The sequence below is a fragment of the Sprattus sprattus genome (genome assembly GCF_963457725.1).
Source record: "Sprattus sprattus genome assembly, chromosome: 17".
In the NCBI taxonomy this organism is placed as follows: domain Eukaryota; kingdom Metazoa; phylum Chordata; class Actinopteri; order Clupeiformes; family Clupeidae; genus Sprattus; species Sprattus sprattus.
In genome coordinates this window covers 14,926,738-14,950,008 of record NC_137915.1, presented here as the reverse complement: position 1 = coordinate 14,950,008, position 23,271 = coordinate 14,926,738, and the positions used below count along the sequence as shown (strand labels likewise).

General features: G+C 43.3%; 1 protein-coding gene across 1 annotated transcript; it reads right to left on the bottom strand.

Moving 5' to 3' along the window:
- Positions 1–677: 677 nt before the first annotated feature.
- cpa6 (carboxypeptidase A6) lies at positions 678–22,413 on the bottom strand (the record flags this gene model as incomplete). The annotated part of the gene is made up of 11 exons (XM_080855456.1): positions 678–868; positions 1,324–1,408; positions 2,356–2,558; positions 4,297–4,387; positions 4,818–4,928; positions 6,276–6,380; positions 6,693–6,794; positions 8,573–8,687; positions 9,967–10,091; positions 15,263–15,338; positions 22,298–22,413. 11 exons carry the CDS (start codon positions 22,411–22,413, stop codon positions 678–680), a joined length of 1,320 nt encoding a protein of 439 aa, XP_080711582.1.
- Positions 22,414–23,271: the final 858 nt, after the last annotated feature.

Below are 23,271 nucleotides of genomic sequence, written 5' to 3'. Positions count from 1 at the left end.
CTCTAAACCTACATTTGCATATCCGTGAAAACAAATCCCCCAAAGGCTTCTGTAAGGTAGAAATTCTAATAACAGCTCTTTTCCTTCTCGTGGACACCAAAAAAACAACTTCCTGACATTGTCCTTGACTGCAGTTGTGTTTGATGGATTGGCATGACTTGAATGTTGTGGTTCAAGATGACCTGTAAGTAATTACTCCAGACAGCCCCCTTGGTTACCATCCTCTCACTCATGGCCATTATAATGAGCAGAGTGTGGCTGGGCTGCCGATCTTGCACATGTTAGGCATCTTTTTTACTGACACAGCATTGATTTCCTATCAACTGGTGAACGCCAATTAAGCCCCAGGCTCCGTTACCCATTCCCTCAGATTGGCCATTCATAGTTAAACTGTCTTAAGGAGTGTGAGAGGGGCCCAGGGGGTGCTGAAGAGAGTCAAGCAGTAAGAAGGTCTTCCCCTTGATCAGGGTGTGAATTATGCAATGCAATTGGGGGGGGGGGGGGGGTAAATTATTATACACGGTACGTCAACAGTACAACAAAGTTAAAAGAGTATACCATGTGTAAAACAAATTAAACTCCCCCCCCCCCCCCCCCCCCCCCCCCAAAAACTGTTACTTTTGCCTTCTTTAGTAGGGTGAAAATCTTAAATGTGATTTCCAGCATCCCCCTGGTCCTCATCCAGTGCACTTCTTGAGAAGCCCCGAGGCGATAGCCTTCACAGCCCTCATTGTCTCGGTGCAGGTGGGGTTGATCTGCGCCTCGGGCAGAAGGAAGCCGAAGTAGCCTGTGTCACGCAGCTCGAATGCGAAGGCGTATGGTATCCCATTCTTGTAGGCCCAGTCCATGGAGCTCCCAGAACTTACATCTGTGTGGAGAAACGACTCCTGTCAGGGTAACCTCCTGGATGTCATTTTGTAGGGTTTTGATATTTTGCATTTCTGTCTTGATAGACTTCAATACCCATCTATATGGGAGCTGTCTTTAAAACAGCTGTTGAGAACACTGATTCTGTTTGCATAACATAATGACTATTCATTGGTTTTAGTCCAGTAGAAAAAAAAATTATGACATTATTATCCTCGTTCTTGGTGGTCCAACACTATTCTATGGTTAACATTGTAAATGGGCATAAACTGTAGCCCAGTGGAGAACATTATATACATTTTTAAACTAGCTCATGACTTCATTTCCTTGTTAGTGGTCTGGCTCTATTCTATGGCTGAGACAAATCAAAATGAGCCAGTGACTCAACACTTTTTCCGAGTAAGGAAAAGAGAAGTGCGAAGCACATCAACCTTTACCCAGACGTGAGAGACTTACACAAAGTAGTGGAGGCAGGCCCGTATCTGTATCGTACTCCGTAAGCCGAGTACAGCGCTGTTACTGCATTGTGAGCTGCAGATTCCTAATTAAAGACAAACAGAGGGAAATAACAGGCATGAAATACCACTTATCATTTAATTAGTTTATAAAAAAAGGTCTGTTGAGAAAAACATCTGAAATGTCTGTGTTTAGTTTGTCCAGTTATAAGTGTTTGAGTCGGATTAATTGAATGTCACTTCAGGAAAATGAGTAACTGAAAAACAGCAAAACAAGTTCTGATGGAAACTCTTCCTTCCCAAGTGGACTGACATTTGAAATGGTCTTAATGTTCCAAATCTGAGTAATTAATTGCCCATGTATTCTGGGAACAGAACCCTAGCCAAAGACATGGAACGCTCAGACATGACTCTCAATTCCATATTCATCCCTGCGATGATCTCTCAGCGGTCTCATCGATTAAGGCAAGGCTAATTGATCCAGTGCTATTGATAGCCCAGAATGTCTGTACGTAGTATTTAGATGAAGGGGACGATGAAAAAGTACTGAAAAAGATTATTCTGTCCTCATCTGTGGTTGTGTACTGCTCCAATAAGTAGAGTAGCTAGGAAGATCTGGAACCTATTAAAAATACTGCTATGGACCCTTTGAGACAATGGCTTTTTGTGCCCAGCATGAACCAGCTCTTTGTTACGAACAGAGATTGTTTGAGTCCACACACCAAACGCAGTTAGAGGACAACGAAGAGCGGTTCGATGAATATGACAAAAGTATATTGGATTACAATAACAGACTGCCCTTTTAATTAAGGCAATCCCTTGTGCTCTGTGAAAATGTGAGGCCTCTTGACTTGTAGCCACCTTTCCCTCCAAGATCGACAGTGCAGAATCATCGAATGAAAACGTATACTATAGTAATACTTGGGTCATGAGAGGACAAAGCCAGCAGAAGTATTGATCTGTGTACTGAAAGCAAACACCTAATTGTGACAGCAAATGTATTTACAGAAACATGAGATGCAGGCAGACGCACCACACAGTTGAAGTTTGGGATTGTGGCGTATTTGTAGGAGTAGGGGTAGAGCAGCATCTGGGCGTAGGCGTGGATGGAGATGTAGGCCTTGACCTGCTTCCGACGCTTGCGCAAGAACTTGGCCACGGCCTTCACCTCTGGTTCCGACTCGGGGCTAGGCCCGCAGTACGTTTCATCACAGGGATGGGAGGAGGCTCCTTCCTCTGGGGGGAGACAAACACATGAGACCGGGTTCTAGATTATAGAGAACACATGGGATAAGGTTCCAGAACACAGAAAGTATGTATGTCCAGGTTCTGAATCACAGTTAGTATTTGTGTCCAGGTTTTAGATTATAGAGAGTACAAGAGTTCATGCTCTAGATTTACAGGATGCATTAATCCAGGTTGTAGATTACAGAGAATAAACAGATTAAGTACAGAGGGAACAAGATTCCTTCATTCACTCGTTAATATGTTCTCCCATAGCCACGCATATAACATCATGAATACTATAGTAGTACAGTAATTTGCATCCAATATCTAAATGAAAATCAACATGGATGGTGAGTCTCAACCGCCCAATCTTGCACAGATTGCTGTTTGTACGTGCAGTCCATACTGAGAACCAAACAGTGTCATTCTGATGTAGTGCTGTAGTAAATAACGCTATCCACATTAGCCTGACATGTGCAATGTGCTCTGTCCACAAAAGCGATGAAATTAGAAGCAGTTAATGAATATTCACACTTGCCATCCAGAGGGAAATTAACTCCAACTGAGATAAACAATATCCCACACTAATTAAGAGGAAATTAAATGAGTAGGTTAAATATAGAATGCTAAATTAAATGGCTATAACCGAAAATATAGTGTTGTGGTGTCTCACTGAAACAAAAATCTAACTTAAGCTCAAGCTAAATAATGTCATAGGAAAATGCTAAATCTTCAACCAATTAGGTTTCCATTGAATTCCTGTTGTCTTTCCAGAAACACTGTGGACTAGACAGTCTGCTAGCAGAAACGAATAATAGACATTCCCTGACTCATATTCCTTAATCCATGGCCACGGTGAGAACTATTTGTTTTCTTTAATGGGGATATTTAACATGGTCCCCCAGAAGGCACATCTGAACAATTCTTCTGATAAGTGACAAGGACAATTTATGAATTTCCTGAAAATTCCCATGATATCCCTGGGAACAACCATAACAAAAATGGAAATAGTTAAAATATATGAATAAGGTGTATGATTCAGAGCCACCAAACACTAGAAATAAAATAAAGCCAAGGATATAACCAATGTCATACGCCTCCTTTCCATATTCCCTATAAATATTAATTTGCTCTTCTCGTTTTGGATTCCAATTACCACAAGCAAAGTCGGCTTCCTTTTTGCATGATGACTTAGCAGACGGCAGAGCAAAGACCTTGTAACCCCCCACCACCCTAACCTCCCCATCTCCCTGCACCATCACCCCCCCCCCCCCCCCCCCCCCCCCCCCCTGTCTTCTAACCGAATATCACATCAAAAGGAAGGAGTCATCCTCACGCAAACGTTTAATCTGCAGCTTACGCTAATTACAGTATGCGCCATACACACACACACACACACACACACACATACACACACAGAGCATCGGGAGATGTATCTGAAAGCAAAGGTAAGAGAAAAGGGAACACGTGAGCCAGAGACACCTCGCAAAGCGAATCTGCTTTTAAAGGGCAAAATGGAGACGGAGCAGCCCCGGGTTCATGGAAGGCTCTGAATATTTCATTCTATTTCTGAATTTTTTTCTTTACTTCTCTGTGATGCTCGTTTCACGCAAAAACAATGGGGAGGAGGATGAGTCAGACTTTATATGGGTGCTCCCACATAAACACACCATCTGCTTTGTGGCAGACTGGAGCAATTAGATGACACTGTGAGAAAGATGTCATGATCTGAAGCTACTGAGCCTACCACACCACTTTACTTTCCAGTTCCTGTTGGCATCCACTCCACGGCAGTGATACTTGTGATTTTTGGAGCGCGTTTTCCTCCAGAATCGATCCTGGAAATGAATTCAAATCAGGGAATTACTTACACATGATGACAAACCATGACTTAAGTGTCATGCATGAACCTAAAAGCATCACCCATAACACATTCTCAATATATTATAGAATATCAACAGATCGATCACCATTTACTGTTCACCATGGCATCTGTCAATCATAATCATGACCTGCATTCTTGTTTTACTGTATCAAATAAAGTTTAACGATGCCTTAGAGATAATAACCTGCATGCTATCTATACGGGATTGTATGTGAGCCTAGTACAAGGCAAAAAGACTATTTCAAAAGACTATTTCACCGTTATGTTATATAATCCTTATCCACCGCATGTCATAAGAGGATCATTAAAGATCTTTATGTACAGCAAGAACTGTCCTGTTGTTAGTAACCTGAAGGAAGCACAAGGGAGCTGAGGTCACTCACGGTTGTCCAGCTGTAGTGGTAGCCATCTACGTTGAGCACAGGCATGATGTAGAAGGCGAGCTGATTCATCAGACGTCTCATGGTTGAGTCATGCTGATACGAGTTCAGGGCCTGGTTAAAAATAGTAAACAGAGTCAGGACTGAACAGAGGACACAGAGAAAGATTCACTCAGAAAGCGGAAAGCAACGATGCAACAAAATGATGAATATTAAATCAAATGATAATCAATATCAAATGATGACTTCTAATAAATAGATTTGCATTATTGATGTGCATGAGTACTACAACTTAGTACAATAATCAAGGATAGCTTGATAGCTGTTTGTTTAGCTATCTCGACAGTGAAAGGATGCATAAAATCTATTAATGCAACCATATCAAATGACTCAGCACAATGATCTTTCAAAGGTTGTTGTTTTGTTAAGGCAGTTCGTTCATAAGGCATTAAATGGTTTAGGATGACATAGCACAAATGGATCTGTGCTAGTGTATGCCCTTCTGTGAGAGGCTCCAGTGCATCCAACATAAACAAGAGGCCTCTGAAGCCCCATGAGTGCACGGTCTGCAGCTTGTTACCAGTTGCTCCAGAGTATTAGAAGCTCCCCGCACCTGTGCTTGTGTATGCTCTAACTTCAGAGAAAGCGACAAACACACACACACACACACACACACACACACACACACACTCACACACACACACTGCTTTCATATCTGCAGAAGATTAATTAAGCCGTGGGTTATGCAACGCAGGCGAACAGGATTTGTAGAGAGAGATTTGGCTGCCAGGGGTAAGGCTAGACTTGTAATCAGGATCAAGTCAAGGTTAATCTATCTCTCTGCTGAAACGTGTCTGTGCTCTGCCACACAGTGGTGCATTAGAGGTACTGAAAACTGCGATACACAAATTACTTTCCTCTTTCTTCCACTAGAACTGCTGGTACTGTGCTACTGTACAGCACACTACTAAGACTCAGTGCACTCCTTTTAACATTATTTTCCTGCATCAGCAGGCTAGCTCACTGACCTACACCGACAAGCTTGAGATGTTATGGGTGTGTGGTGTGAGCGCTTTGTCATTTCAGGGTAGTTACAGTGGATTGGGCCTGATGGAGTCCCGGGTGGTATTTGTTCTGTGTTGTCTTCCGCTTCAGGTTCCCTGGGTGGCTTGCCCCAGGGTGTAAGCCATAGTGACTGCCCTAGTAAGCAAACGCACACATACACACATGCGTACGCACATTGGGAAATACACACACGCACATGCATGCTCACAAACACACCCACACACACACATTGACACACACACACACGCATAAACCACCTGCTCAGTGTGAGCTATGGTGCTCAGTCAGCAGTGCTTTCCTGAACGGGATGAGAAGTCTGCCCCGCTCAACGAGGGGGCCCACACACACACACACACACACACACACACAAACATACACAAACACACACACATGTACCTCTTTAACAAACCACTGGCAGAACGCTGGCCCAATCCACTCACGAGCGTGGACCCCACAGTCGATCCACACCGCCTTCCTGTAGGGCCGCCCTCTCTTCCCCAGCTGAGGGGACACAGCACACAGGTCAATGCCAGGGGTCAGGGGTCATGTTCAGAGGTCATGTTAAGAGTCCAGCTATAAGGTTACAGCTATAAGTCCACGTTCAAGAGTGGATTAGAATTTCTTAAAATGTTAATGGTTGACAGTGTCTTGGGGCTCTTCATGTTGTGAAGTTGCATGTTATTCTTTTTTTTGGGAGGGGGGGGGGATATTAACTTCAATATCAAACCTCTGGTCTGTCAGGACATAAATACACTGAACAGTCTCTACTAACTGAACTACAAATCCCAGCATGCATATACCCTCACCTCCTACCTGAAGCACATAGAGAGGCCGACCCTCATAGGATCTACCCACTGAGAACATGTCCAGCAGATGTGAGTGGGTCCTGTTCATCTCAAACATCCAGCTCTGGATCTGAGGGATGAAAAAAGGGAGAAAATCAAACAGACAAACTAACGAACAAATGTTAACAGCTGAGTAAGTGTGAGTGTGTATCAGCTGAATCTGGCCAATTCCAATTCATTATTTTGAAAAATAACAAGCCATAAAATCCTGGCCTGAATTTGAATTGAAGGGCCCGATCAGAGGGACGCTGTCAAACACAGCCACAACGCAGAGCTGAGATCTGAGCTAGGAGATATTAAGTCATTTCGCACACTGAAGCCGCGGCCCATTCATTTCAGCTGTCATGAATTCAGTTTTAAGTCTCTGCACATATTTCCCAGTGTGGTGGCAAAGCACAGATGAAAAAGAAGTCCTTTTTCATCCCTTTGCTGCGTTTTCACAGCTACTTATTTGCTCCACAAAAGCATCATACAGATGCCTGGTCTTGTTAAATACCGTGGTTTCAATGAGGCAGGATACTAACTACATGTGTGTCCTTGGAGCACTGAATGTGTGTTATATCCATCAAGATTTCAAGCTGTTTCTCTCATTTTAAAACATCTGAAATGAGTTTCAACAATTGCATTTCTGATACTTTCAAAAGCCATCCTATGCTTGCTGTGAAATCTGGGCCACGGGTATGTAAGATGCAAGGTGTGTTATATGAGGTGTCGAATGGTAGACACCTACTTTATAGTCCGACCCGAGCCATTGGCCATTCATCAAGACATCCATCTTGACTGAAAATGACTGAACCAGGCAGAAAGGCAGAGGATCTCAGCTTGCACGCATTAGAAACTGGCACCCCAGCTTCAGTGCAAAAGAGAACCTGTCCCGGCTAATGATGTGTTAGCGGAGTTCAAAATAGACTCAAAATAGACCTGAAACCTGTTGTTTGGTTGAGAATGGAATGCATTTGTGGCCTCGTCTTAGTATGTTCATGATTTAGAGAGGCTGAATGCTAAAGATCTTCTCTGGGGGACTGCAAGCGAGCGGCTAGCTGGTAGAACAGACACAGTCTGAAGGCACGTTTAGGCTGTGACGCTCAGAGCCTGGGAATGAGATAGAGGGGGAGGGATGGGTGGCTTTTGAAGCTGCCCTGTCACTCGGAAATGATTGGGCACGCCACAATCCTGTGTGACTGTGACCGTCAGCAGAGCCGCCGGCTGCGTCTGATGCCCCATCAGAGTGCACTTCGTCACGGGCACCTCAAAGACTGGACCAGAGGAGGAAAGGAACCATAACAGGTGGCGGATATCCCCCAGGACAGACCTGTCCCTGTCCCAGTGCAGATCCACCGCAGACCCACGCCATATCTGGGCCATGTCTCCTGGGTCCCAAGAAACAAAACTTGGTCCCACCTCATATTAAGCGTCCTTTTTATGATATCTTTAAATAGGTCAATAATACTTCTATCTTATTCTCAGGCAAATGCATATTATTATCTCATGTGTATGCATGTTATGTATGTTAACCGGAAGCCAAACAGAAACATAGGGGCATCTTGTTATATAGTAATACAACAAATACAGTGCACTTATCTAACTAAATATTAAGTACGTAGTACTTACAGACACTAATTATAAACAGGGGCCCGAACTGTGTCAAATAATCACAATGAATGCATGATCAAGAGAGCACTAGACATCTGTGCTCAACATGGATGATTTCAGGTGCGGCTTCAGACTGAAATTGAAAGTTGCCACTCTCTGATCTTCAGAGACAATGAGAGTGGACGTCTGGGAGTGGACATCTGGAACAATGAGAGTGGATGTCTGAGAGGTGTGTTAGGGGACAGGAGCACCTACCTCTTCCAGGGAGTGATAGACCTCGTAATCGTACTGCAGCACCGAGCGGCGCCTTCTGGAGGACCGATATCCTGTCTGCTTTTCCATTTCCTTTTGAAGGTTGGCGATGAGCACCCTGCGAACCACATTGGGGTCGAGTTGAAAGCAGATGTTCTGTGTCGACAGCAGGCAGTTTATCACAGAGTATCACAGCACATTAAAAGACAGCCCGGCCTGTCCTTTAATGTGGGGATGATGCATTTGTGAAAGCACATGGAGATAATCTCTTTTCTTTCCACCACTCCAGTCTCTTCAAGAGGTCATTCCAACTTCCAAAACAGAACTCTGAAGTGATCACTATTTACTTGACAACGTTTTATTGTTGGGCAGCTATAAAAAGATGAGTTATGGTTTCTGTCAGATGTATTGATCTTCAGATGTTCAGTGACAGCCGTGGCAAATTTCGGACTCAAATGGATTTGATGTGTACTATGCCCTGTGTCAAATGTGAGGAAATAAATACATTGGCGGTTTTAAATACATTAAAGGTTACAAAACAATGCAAGAGGGCAAAAAAGAGGGTTCTCATTAAGTTAAATTCCAAGGGCTATTCTCACAAAAACATCTTCCAAAATCAGAGCAAAGTCACCTACACAGCAGACCACCAAGGATAAGCAAGGCACAACATTCACAAACTGTTCTTCCTCTTGTATGCATTCACACGGCTCGTATTTCAAAGCCTTTAGTTACTGGCTAGGCCGAAACCCATCAGCGTGTCAGGTTTGTTTAGATACCTATACTAGGAGAGAAATCAAAGGAGAGACAGGGATAGGGAGGGAGACAGGGAAAATATCCCAAGGGGCTAAAATTTACAATCAGAGTGTGTAGATCTGTGTGTAGGTGTGACTGTGTGTGTATGATTCTCACTTTCTCTCTCTCTCGCTCTGTGTGTGTGTGTGTGTGTGTGTGTGTGTGTGTGTGTGTGTGTGTGTGTGTGTGTGTGAGTGAAATAAAGTACATCGTTTTGGCAGAGAGAGGAGTAGGGTTGGTGGTGAGTGTGAGTGTGAGTGTGAGTGTGAGTGTGAGTGTGAGTGTGAGTGTGAGTGTGTGTGTGTGTGTGTGTGTGTGTGTGTGTGTGAGATAAACTACATCGTTTCAGCTGATCCTGTTGACTGGCGGAGGGGTGGAGTTGGAGAGGGGGAGGGGGAGGGGGAGAGACTGGTTTATTGCATTGATACCATTGCAAATCATATGGTATCTGGAAGGCGCATATGGGCTACAATCCCAGAAAGAAAAAGGAGAAGATAATGTCAAGAAAGGAGGAGAAGAAGAGGTGAGGAAGAAAATGAGGAATAAGAACCAAGGTCATCAGCCTACAGGAGAGGTGGGAGATGGGAAACTGGAGGACTCATTACTTATGCTGGATGTGCTTCTGCTGGAGATGCAGGTGCAGACCTTGAGTGAGATTCCGACCCACATGGACGTCCACTGCATTGCCCTTCTGGATCAGAGAGGCACTGTTGGGTTGCCACAGGTCTACCTGCAAGCACAACACACACACACACACACACACACACTGTCTGAAAGGGCGTTTATAGGTCTTCCCTCTGTGCCCGTGACATTTTCATGATATGTTAAATCAAAACTTAAGTGTTGTTCCCTAAATCTGTTCTTCATTTAACCAGTGGACATATAATATCAGTTAACAGCTACCTCTTCTCAAGAAACGTTGATTCATGAGCACATTTATTAAAAAGTGAGTTCAAATGTAATGTTTCTCTTTGAACAAAAAAAAGGTTCATTTTGCTCTCTTTAGGGCCATGAACCCATCTCAGCACATCTCTTTCAAATGGTTAAGCGGTCTGTCTGTCAAGACCTTTTAGATTAAACCCTCTAAATCATGTTTCAAAGACATCTTGGGATGCAACGCACAAAAAAGTTTTTGTCTCTGAACCTTATTCCACATTGGCCTCAAGCTTCATTGGGATGGGATAGGATGGGATTCGGACTGATTCTACACCTGGTGAAAAGATCAATATTTTTCAGACAGCTCAGAGCAGCCGTCAGTCTCCAGCTCTGTGGGAATTCTGTCTGTTTGGACCGCAGGGCTGTGGAGGCAGGCAGCCTTAGCGCTAATGCTAATGACCCAGAAAAACCCAGACCAGATACACAAGCACAGACACCAAAGGCCTTGAGGGCTCCCACATCACACAAGCCCCAGACTCTAACCTCTGGCTTCCAGCTCGAGGCTGCTCTTTTAGAGCCTGCCAAAAGATTGCGCTTTTGTTGGTTTTGGTCGTATTAACGAGGCAATTAGGCATGAGAGTAAAGGGCTGGTTTGTGGTGTTGGTGCAGCACGGGTAGTTTCAGCAGTTATTGATGATGCTGGGTTTTATGCTGTCCTAGTACTGCAAGATCTAACTGAAAACATTGGGAATAGAGATGCAACAGAGAAAAGAACTGTTAAACATTGAAAGCCGTTGCTGATTTGGTTGTTTGTGGCGGCCCAACTCCTTTACTTTCTTATGACGGTCTTCGCTTGTTGTCTTTCACTAAAAGCTAATTAGTTGGGATTCAGAGATCGTTACTGACACTTGACTCACAGTGTTGCGTAGATAGTGCAGAATCCCCCCCCCCCCCCCCCCCCCCCCCCCTCAATTTCTGAATTTTAATTCATTTTGCACCACACAGTGCTTCTGCAGAAATTATATTATGTTGTATTTTAATAGGGATATTATATTTTCATGGGGATCATATTATATTTTAATGGGGATATTATATTTCTTGATAAAGCGTATTAAGCTCTTAAAAAGCATTGAAGAAGAAGTAAAGTATTTAAACTGAACCCATTTTCTCCGCATGAGACCAGCGGAAATGTGGAAATAATACACAGACTTGCTGATGCTTCACGAGAACAGACACGGTATACATTTATATCAGTGTGTGTGGTTTCTGCGCATCAAACCCAAGACCATGGTGTTAGTGAGACTTTGCTCTATCAGTGGACACACACACACACAAACACACATACAAACATACACAGAAACACACACACACACTTGCATGCTGTGAGTGTGATGATCAAACGGAGGCAAGCCATAACAACCCGAACACACCCCAGTAAACCGAAGGCCTGTGTAAACACTCAAGCCCCTGTGCAGTTTAAAGCTTCTGGGTCGTGGTTAGTAATGCGGGCAACATGGTGCTGAGTGCCAGACTGTGCAAACAGCACACAGGCCTGATACTAGTGGGGCAGTGTTCCACATGAGACAGAGATGGATCTGACTGCCAAGGCTTACTCTCTCTCTCACTCACTCTCTCTCTCACTCCCTTACTCTCTCTCTCTCTCACTCTCTCTTCTCTTCTTTCTCTCTCTCCTCCCTCTCTGTCTGGGTAAAAGCTCTCTCTGTTCCTTCCATAAGTACATTAAGCAGTGTTGTATTTAAGATATTATGAAGTTTTTAAATAAAAGGAATGCAAAATATGATCATATTTTCAATATTGAAGACTTTGCATTTGAACTTGTATTTAAAGGCTTCAGTGTGCAGGGTGCTGGATGTGAGGTTAAGACATGAAGAAGGTGAGAAAACATCTGGATGAACGGACATTTTGGTTTTCAAAGATAGCAGTTATCAGTGTGTGTGTGTGTGTGTGTGTGTGTGTGTGCATATACGTATGTAAAGGCGTTAGTTGCATCTACATGTGTATAAATGTATGCACACATGTACTTGGGTGTGTGTGTGTGTGTGTGTGTGTGTGTGTGTGTGTGTGTGTGTGTGTCTGTGTGCACATATGTAAAGGCGTTAGTTGCATCTACATGTGTATAAATGTATGCACACATGTACTTGGGTGTGTGTGTGTGTGTGTGTGTGTGTGTGTGTGTGTGTGTGTGTGTGTGCACATATGTAAAGGCGTTAGTTGCATCTACATGTGTATAAATGTATGCACACATGTACTTGGGTGTGTGTGTGTGTGTGTGTGTGTGTGTGTGTGTGTGTGTGTGAGTGTGAGTGTGAGTGTGAGTGTGAGTGTGAGTGTGAGTGTGTGTGTGTGAGTCCACTCTATAAGCCCACGTTCACTTCCAGCTGGATCTCATTCTAGAGTGTAGGAGCTGTACTATCGACTGGCCCACATGCTTCTTAATGAACTGCTTTAATGGCTTGCAGAGGGTGGGAGCATGTGGAGCTATGGATTGTATATGACCCAGAGAACTCAACTCAGTTCCCAGCTGGGTGCTCCATATAGTTGGCATAGTCTCAACCAACATAAAGATTAGGAGGAGCTCATTTGAGCTCAGTTCAGTTTCAGCTCATCTGGTTCTCAGAGCGACTGTTCAGTGCAGAGGGGAGTGTTAGGGTGCACCTGTTTTGTTCTTAGGGACTGTGCAGGTTTGGAGGGTTAGAACATTATGTTTATTTCTTTCTATATTCTTATTTCTATATGTTTATTTATATAACCTAACCGTATAAATACACTATGTGGCTGTTGTCTGTTGATGGTTGTCTTTGTGTCTCTAGAGTGTTTCGTGCCACGTCATGGAGGATTAACATTGTGTTTCTCACTTTTCCATTTAAACAGACATCTGAGATGTGAAGAACGAAAACTTAAGCTCAACCCATTGTGAATACTCATGAATTTAAGACTTTAGGAATGGTCAGACTTCATATTTTAGGCTTTTAAGCCTGTTTGGATAGGGTAAGTCAAAAGGTGTGGACAGTTGATAGTCTGCCAGGCTATGTCAGATGTCACCATCTGTCGGCTGGACAGTCCAGCGACGCACCTGCCTTTTCCATTTCGGCTCACGAGGAGTGATGCTCATTGTGTGCTCGGGCTTGCCATGTTTCCATGCTCCTATACTCTGTTTGAACTGTATCTCTGTCACTCTTCTATTCTTAAAAACTGTCATATTGACGTTGCACTCAATATGTGACACTGGGATATTTGCAAGGTCACAGAATTATCAGCTTTTTGGAAGATAACCTCTCCCCACCCTCCATCGCCAAACACGAGGACTGCTCTTTCCACTATAATCACTTCGGAGAGTTGAGGACTTGACAGACATAAAAGAGAACCCCAATAAAATGTCAGCGGCCTTTTGAGATTGGTGATGTAACAGTCTGGGAAAACATAGACGGCATTCCGGGAGCCGTCCGTGACACCCAGTGGGCGAGGAGTGTGCCGGGGGCTGCGAGGGAGCCGCGCCTGTGCAAATGGAAACAGGGAGCGGCAGCTGTCCAAACAGAGCTGTGTGTCCCTCAGGGGGCAAGACCACAGACAAGACCTTCAGCTTTGACTTCTCACACTTTCCAACCTGACCCTGAAGTAGCCATGGCCGGCCATTATGTCCTCGAGCAATGTGTGGTAAAGTAACACGGTGTTCACACAGTCGTATAGGCAGGAATGTGGTGACTTTCTCTTTTTTTCCTCATTGGACCGTGTGCTGATGCATTTACACCACCGGTGCAGAGCTGCTCCCTGCGTCGAACGGCTACGGCAAATTATAGTAAAGGTGCGGTATTAAGTAGACGTTTTCATCCAAAGCAATAAAATAGCATAGTAGCATGGTAGCATGGCAGGGTAATTATTGCCAGGTCGGAAAGACAATATTATTGAGTAGATTTGCAAGTATGCCCACAATAACAGAACGGTTTCCAGGACTGTTCATTCCATAAACTCTACTTCTCCATATCATCCACGTTGGGAGGGAATGTGGGTATTGGGAATGTGGGTATTGGTGATATGGGCCTTCAGCACGCTGTCATAACAGATTCATCAGTTTTATTGCTATCAGTGAAGTGCTGAGCAAATTGGTTAAGAACCTTCAGTGTGACAAACTGAATGAAGGCTGCATTTTATCATCAACACGTGTCCAAGATGTCCAGCACAGTACGGACACGCTGATCACAAGACACAGCTTTAGTTGTGTGGTGAACGTACCCATCTCCCATGGTCAGGGTCCTAGAGAGCTGTCGAACTGCTAGTTAGCAGAATTGTTCTTATGCATTTTTCATTATGTTAATAGGAAATAGCATCATAAAGCTTGAAAAAGATTGGTGCAAGTATTGCAAAAATCAATGTCCAGTTATGAATCAGTTATGTTTTATTCAATGCTATCAGTCTTAGAATCTAATGCAGAGCCTGCATACTTGATAAGCCCTACACATGTATCAAATGCACCACACTATTGCACTACATTTTAATGTTTTATTACTACCAATAATACTTTTTATGAAATATTTTGGTTTTAATGTGAATTGGAATTCAGCCCTGAGCGAGATCTCATTCATAGCAGTACTACAAAAAGGTTCTTAATACCATGTTAACCCATATGGGCCCCTGAATATATTATTATTATAATATGCAGATGAAAGGAAAAGCAACCTTTTGTGATGAAAAGCCACCCCCCCCCCCAAAGCACACATTAAATATGAAGCCAAGAAGGTGTTTATCCTTCTTCAAAGACACACACGCATTGCTGAAACACGCAACCATGTCATTGTTCAAACACAAGACCGTTAAAGCCTGGCTGTAAAGTGCACAGAATCACATACTAATCACATGTAACATGAACCAGATGGATGCCTTCTACAGCTTTATGCTGGAGGCCTGTTGTTGACGTTGTAATATCTGAAGGGAATTAATGTAGAGGGAACATGAAAAAGCTACAGTAATTCTTAATGTCTGTGATATGAATGATTGGATTGGACTTACGGTCATATTCTGAAAGAGTTTCTGGAGAAGCTCAACATCTTCGTGGCCGTCTGGTGTGATTCTGAAGACCTTGTCGCTGCAAAGGCAAATAAGCGCTGTAAGTTCACAACATAACATTAGTACTTACTTAAGACATAAAAAAATTATATTTTAAAAACAAAACAGGGCCACTTCTGTGGTGCATCCAACTGTGTTTCAGGAAGAGAAGAGAAGGGTAGGGAAGCTGTAACCTATAAAAGTCCACATAGTAAGACTCCCAAAGACCAAATGTCTAAAACAAAGTCAGAGGATCTGAAGATGCAACATGTAAACGGTTCAGATGCTAAAATAGGTTGACCCACAATAATGGAAATTTTTCGCAAACATGTCTATTCAAAATGTGTAACAATGTGCAGACATATGTCCTGCTGGCTACAGGACCAATCTCTGAGGATATTCTTTTCAGTCGTCTTTTTCAAACGACCCAGAGCTTCAACCATTTTAATAGGGACGTCCAGGCTATGGTGTTCACTGCGTCTACAAGTACTGGAGTGGACATGCCAAAAAATTATAAAAGACTAGCTAAACACGTATAAAACATGGTTACACTACCGTTAAGAAGACACGGTCACATAAACAGGTCAATGAATGGGGTGGAGGCTACAAACGGCAGCCATTAAAGTCCCAGGCTAGTGCCTTTCTGCAGATTTGTTGTCTAAATAAGACTCCACCTGACAGGGAGGCCAAGGCACTCATGCAGTGTTGGGGATTGTTCAGTCAGGACAGGGACACTCATGTGAAGTAACATACATACGGACATACAGAGATCAAAGGGTTGGTGAAGCACTCATGCGGTGTTGGGGATTGTTCAGTCAGGACAGGGACACTCACGTGAAGGTCAGTAACATACATATGGACATACAGAGATCATAGGGTTGGTGAAGTACTATTCCAGTCTAATTCCTGTAAGGCAACTGGCTAAGGTAGGTGCTAGCAACCCCAAGGACATGGTTTTGATTGACAGAGAGGATTCATACTGGTTAGGTATCTGCCTTACTATTTGGAGATAGAATTACAGGTTAGATGAGTCAACACAACTCAGACTAAACATGCTTTCCAAAAGACACGTCATTGTATGAATTTACTCTCATTCGCGTATATTTCAACATACCTTTGTAGGTAATGACAAATTTGCATCAAGCAAAACCACAAAAGTGTTAGATGTTCTTTTTACCCCTTAGGACTGGTGTGGGGGTGACACACATCCCTTGGGGTGACACATATCCCATGTGAAACACACCAGATTGACACCACCTGCTTTCGTGTCCCAGATGGCATCAGTGTCATCCTGACCACAGACTCGGAGTGAACACCGAAGCCGGCATACCCTGCCACACCTCTTCTGCCTTCATTGTTGCCGTGGTGACGTATGAGCTTATGGTGTGGTGTAGTGTGGCAAGGTGGGCACTGTCGATATAAAGACTTGGGTGTGGCACCCTCATGCTAGCCCTGTTGATGTATGTCTGCAGCCAGACAGACAGAGAGGTCTGCTCTTAATGTAAACCGCCAGATGAAAGCAGAGCCAGCTATAAGTAGGGGATTTGGAGGCCACGTCACTGACAGCCATAGTCTTAGATGGAGAAAAGAAAGAAAGAAAAGAGAGAAAAAGAAAAAAAGAGGCCCTGCCACTGTCTCCAGTTAATGCAACTCAACCCGCATTGAAAAGAAAATGACAGATAATTGTGTAGAATGAGGCTCGACCTTTCTAAGCCTAGCTTTTAGCTGGGGACAAATCTAAAACATAATTATGTCATGACAGGGTTATTGTTGTCGACTTAAATTATGTTTTGTTTGAACTGCTACCACTACCAAGTTCGCAGTTGTAGGTGTTGAATTACCAGAATTCAATTTACAGTAGTTACATGCCCGCCTACACATACAAATATGCATTAGCATCAGACAAAAAGAAGCTGCTTTGAAGACAACTTTGAAGTCAGATTCAAAGAAATCTACATTTCTGTTTATACAAACATTTCATTTGGATAGTCGGTTATAATATTGTTACATTTAGTTAGTTAGTAGCTATAAAGTTCCAATGTACCAATCCAACAAACCCAACTGGCTGCTATGGTTGCTAACTAACCCCAACCACAATCTGACCCTTGCCTTTACCTCTGAGAACCCTTACCTTTGTTCTAACCATAACCATGAACTTTCCCTGACCTTTACCCCAAATCGCAGCCTATTTGCATCCCCCCTTCTCAACTGTAGAGTCGTGTTTTATGGTTCACTGTGCCTAATAAATCCCAGTAGATCCCCCATCTGTTTATAACTCACCCATGCCTTTATTATCAATCCTAGCATTGCATTTGCTATTTTTGGAGACCAAGACATATAAATGATTTAGCTGCAGTTTATCTGTCTGACTGATACAATATGGATACAGTATGGAAATAACGGCCTGTCATTCTTCAGGCTGGTTTTTCAAACATGTGCAATGAATCCTTTAATGGGATGGCAGAGAGGGACATCCTGGCTGTAAGGAGATGGAATCACCACTACTGCCAAGATCAGAGAGGCTTTAACGTCTCGAAACAGTGTCTGTATATTTTAATTGCCATTGTCTTTACATCTTTTTCCAAATAACAAGTATGGGAGTGTGGAATGTGTCAAATGTGGTACGTTCTACACATTCTAAACATTCAGACGATTCATTCAATAGTTGACAACATTTAAGACAACGTTGATATGTTGCCATGTCAACCATTCTGAATTCTATAATACCCAGTGGTTCTGCACGACCATATAAAATATTCAAGACTAAAATACTTTTTTCTCGGTAACTGCTGGGTATGCAGCTGTCAAAGCATCGCTTGACTATTCAGTGTACAGACAGAGTGAACCCCGTTTATATTAATCACAGAGTTGAACAAACTGTTGGTGAAATATTTATGCTTCTGTTTTCGCACACGGCCTCGTGTCTGCCAAACCACATAAGTAGCTGTAACATCATTAACAAAAACATACTTCACTCAGTCATTTAACTTTTCACGTACATCTGTGAGTGCCACTTCTGTGTAACACAAACACATATTTATATTTCAGTCTTCAGATGTTTTCCCCCGAGGCTTGTGGTTTGCGTGTTTCAGTGTAAGTTTTATTAAAATTACACATTGAGTCATCTCTAAAGGGCTGCAAGAAAGATTTAAATGCATATGTGAGTTTAAACGCTAAAGCAACTGTCATAAATTCACTGAAAAATACCGTTACTAACTGAACCCATAGACACTTTGAAATGGTAAACTGTTTAATTTTTATATTCATTGTATCCAATTCACACATGAAATCATTATCTATTTACGAGAAAGCAGTTTTTAACCTAACAGCAGAAGCATTGTTTGGCACAAACAGCTTTCATCATCTCTTACTCACTGACTACAGTAGGATGTTTACATACTCGCACACACACACACACACACACACACACACACACACACACACACACACACACACACACACACACACACACACACACACACACACACACACACACACACACACACACACACACACACACACACACACACACACACACACACACACACACACACACACACACACACCGAGTGGCACACAGTAGTGTCTCGTGTCTACTGTCACCATCCATAACCAGCCTGGAGCCTGTCCAGGAATAGTCTCACACCAGCAGACTCACACAGTCACACACACACCAATGGACTCACACTCCCTCATTCATTCCCAGGGAGGAGACAAAGCCTGGCAATCAGCATCTAAGTGTGAGGTGTGAGGGACAGGGCCCCTCGACTGTGCTAGGTGTGCATGCATACGGATGGCTATTCTGGACGAGGGGGTCTACTGATTGTGCAGCCATCTTCAGAGATGCCAGCTGTTTACAACACATTGGATTGGACAGTCTCCTGACTTCACATATCTGCACACACACAACGCAGGTTCCAGGAAGAGAGGTATAAGGATAGGATAGGGAATCTGTTTCTGAACTACTGTGTAACTTCTGTGATTCTGTCTATATAGCGTTTGAATGAGTTTGCCCCTTCAAACACCTCTTCACTGTAAGATCAAAGTGCCATGTGCCAAAGTTTCTCTCAGTGTTTTCTTCCTTTGTCTCCCTTAGTAACTGTCTTTGTTGCTCAACATCTTATTAGAGTACCTGGGCTACGATGATAATGTTCACGTTTACAGCTTTGCCCCGTTTTGGAACTTCCAAATTCACGTTCCTGATTGCTGATAGTGCATGTTATTTACGAGCCTGGCTTGATGCCCCCGTCCATCTCAGCTGTTAACACCTTGCAGGGAATTACAGGGGGGGGGGGGGGGGATCATTGTCTGTCATTAGGGGCCCCTCTCCTCTCTCCTTTCCTCTATCTGAAGCCATTTACACAGAGCCACAGGAAGGCAGAGGCCCCCCTCACAGGGGGAGGAGGCGTGAGAGGGAACAAAGACTACTGCCGCTCGCTGCCACTCAACCCAGTTTGAAGGAGTACCACATGAAATACTCTACCTAATTTGTGAAGGTGAGCACCCTTTAGCAGACCCTAGTGGAAACTAGATAATCCCTAACACTGTGACAGGGTGGGCACCACATTTCTTGAGAAAAGAAACAAACCCCACTGCTACTCATTTTGGTGTGCTACCTAGGGGTCGGGGTGGGGATCGGGGTGGGTGTGACCATAGACATGTATAGGGTATACCTATACATGTCTATGGGTGTGACCTCATGAGAACCAGCCCTCCATTGGAGATACTCGCAAAAATGCAGAACTAGCTGTTGGCTAAAAGGATGTTAGTTCCAGATGATTGCCTAGATCGACAACCATAATGACATCATAAAAAAACACTTCACTCTTTCAAAGTGCGACAGCTTGCTGACCTGCACCGTAAAAGTCAACTTGCATGTAGACAGCTGGATGAAAGTATTGTTTGCCTCATATAATGTACCTTCATGTATGTGTCGGTCCATTAGCAAATGCAGACAGTAGTTACAGCCCATGACTATTCAACAATAATGTAATGGGAAGGGGCTAGTCTATCCAACACATCATTAAACGCTCCCAAACCCATTCTGCAATGATGACTTAAGGCCACATATCTATTCTTTAGTGTTTTCGTTCATATGTGCAGAGATAAAGTGCTTTTAAGTGAGGGGCTTTCCTGGCGTAGACCACTAATAGCTAGTTGTTCCCCGAACGTCTGTGGCCCAGCTCCAGTGAGGAGCTGACTTGCTTGTCACAGATAAATGGAGCCCAATTATCAGGCAAATCACTCTGTCATTCCTCTAGCACAGGGATCCCAATGGACCTCTGAGTTTCCCAGTCATAACAGGGACTCTCCAATAGAGTAGTGTTCAAAGTGCTGCTCATGGTGCACTGACACACACACACACGCTCTCTCTGTATATTGTTCTCCCACTCTCGCTCTTTCTGTCTCCCTCATTTTCCTCCTCTCTCTCTCTTTCTCTCGATCAATTCAGTTCAATTCAAATGTGCTTTATTGAGATGACAAATTACACACTGTGTTGCCCAAGCATTCACAAGAACGGTAAAGGATAAATAAAAAAGGAAAAAAGAAGAAAAAAACACATATCTACTCACTACACTAACTCATTGTGTGTGTGTGTGTAAACGTGCGCTCATACTCCCTCTTTCCTTCTCTCCCTCTCTCCTTCTCTCTCTAGCCATCTCTCCATCTGCCATGCGTCCCCCTTCCCCATCCCTGTGTGTTCCTCTGCAGTCCATCAAGCATATCCCACAGCTCTCTCAGTGACAATAAGCATTTCATTCGTCCCCTGTCGACTCGTTTTTGGGTTGGTCTGTTGCATATTATCTTGCGGAGTGAAAGATGAAAGAACTTGCTTCAGAGCAGATACAGGCAAACTGAAAGAGTGGGACTGGACCCCCCCCCCCCCCCCCCTTTGTAATGATAAACAAATATCCCACAATTGTCAAAAGGAAAGAGGAAACTACATTAACGTCTTTTTATCTCTTTTTTTTTCTGCAATGCTGTTCTGTGAGAGTAGTCTGCGAGAGGACTGTGTGAGAGTAGTCTGTGAAGTGTTGCTACTCCCATTACAATCAAAGAATTGGGAGCCACCAGTCATCGCTGAAGTGTGACGCATCACAGCATTGCATTTTCTTGCATTTGCTTCAACCTAAACTAAAGGAGAACCACATGAAATACTGTGGTTTGGAGTGAGTTCCCAAAAGCAGTAAATTAGGTAAAACTATTTAGTCTCGTAAGACCTCAAATGTCTACAGAACGTTTAACACAGAATAAATGAACACATTTGCTACATGAACTGAGTATAACCACCGCTGTGAATGAACAAACTATCTGCCTTTACTGAACGTGACCACCCTGTAAATGAACAAACTATCTACCTTTAGGCCTATTAGATGTAACCGGTCCCGTGGCTGCCGCTAGGTTGCTTGTGAATGCGCTGCTCTGGGGTATAGTGAAGCGGAATGCCCCTGAGGTATGAATAAAGTATACACTGTAAGCTGCACACTGTAGGTCTGAGTGAGGGGGTGTGCCTGTGGTTCTAGAACATGATTTGAAGTTACCCTGGGTGTTTTGAGTAGTTAAATTCTGTGCTGTTAATTTGATTTATATTACAAAGAAAAATCATTGGTGATGCCTATAGAAATGTTTTAGTAAGATAGTAAAGAAATCAGAAAAATTATAGGCCTGTGTAAAACTATTTTTGTTGTTTTTTTTAAACTCCTGATCCAAATTTTAAAAGAATGCTAAGACCCAAAAATACTCTTTGTCATATGTGGCACAGATCAAATTCTGCTAGGGGAAAAGTCTTTACAACATCACAGAATAAAATCGCATTCGACATGGGAAAGATCAACCTTCATGTGCCCCAAAACAACATATTCTCTTCTCACTGCTAATATTTACAAACCAAATGGGGCACCACTCACTAGGTCACAGGCACGAATGAAATCTCTGCAGTCGCTATCTTTCACGTACCTTTGCGTAAGCATGGAATGAATGAGAGAAGAAAAAACTTACCCAGCGTAGCGATTGTTGTAAAGGTAGGCACCGACGGGACATACCACATTGCTGGAAATTATAACACAGCCCAGCAAAACTGCCGCGTGCAGAGACTGTCCCGAACTCACTCCCATACTCAACCAAATTACGAAATGTGATCACGCTGCTGTTTTGAAAAGTTTGCATCGGCAGTTCTGCAACGGCATTTAAGTGATAAAGTAGACTTTTTCAACAAATTAGGTTTTATGAAACGCCCTTGGGGATCCTTGTCCCGTTGCGTCCAGCCGCGGCTCTTGTGATATGGGGTGCTACGGCACAGGTGTGAGCAAAGTCGTCCAGCTGCCGATGTGGGGGCACTTACCACCTCAAACCCCAAGTGTGAATATGGTAGCATCCTGGCTTTTAAAATGTTGAGATTGATGTCACGTGACACAATGACAGAGAATATAGCTACCCCCCCCCCCCCCCCCCCCCAACCCACCCGCCCAATTGAGATGTTAAGAAACTCAGCGGGTTGGTTCCAGTGCATTTAAAGCCAAATTTATCACGGTAGCCCATCTGTTAGTTGCTTAGCCACTTTCTATTTCAGTTAGTTACAGACTATATAAACACACATCATTAGTTGATTACGATGGTCAGGTAACTTATCTGAAATCAATAGCTGTTACAAAGACTTTTAAGTGTTTTAGGATAAAATACTCAAAAAATACTTGAACACATTTAAGAATATACTCATTCATTATTATTCAGCATTTTACAAGTCTTTGCTAAACTTTCATACATCAAATATAACCTCAACTACAATACATGTGGGCTTACATGTCAGATTGCTGAGAACATATCTGCAGGATAGCCTAATCTGTCTAGGAATCTTGCACATATACTCTCATGTTTTGAATATCATAATCACATAATCACATCACATAATAACATTTCAGAGTTTCTCCCTCTCGTCTCTGGAGTTCAGCATTCTCACTAGCTAGTTCACACAA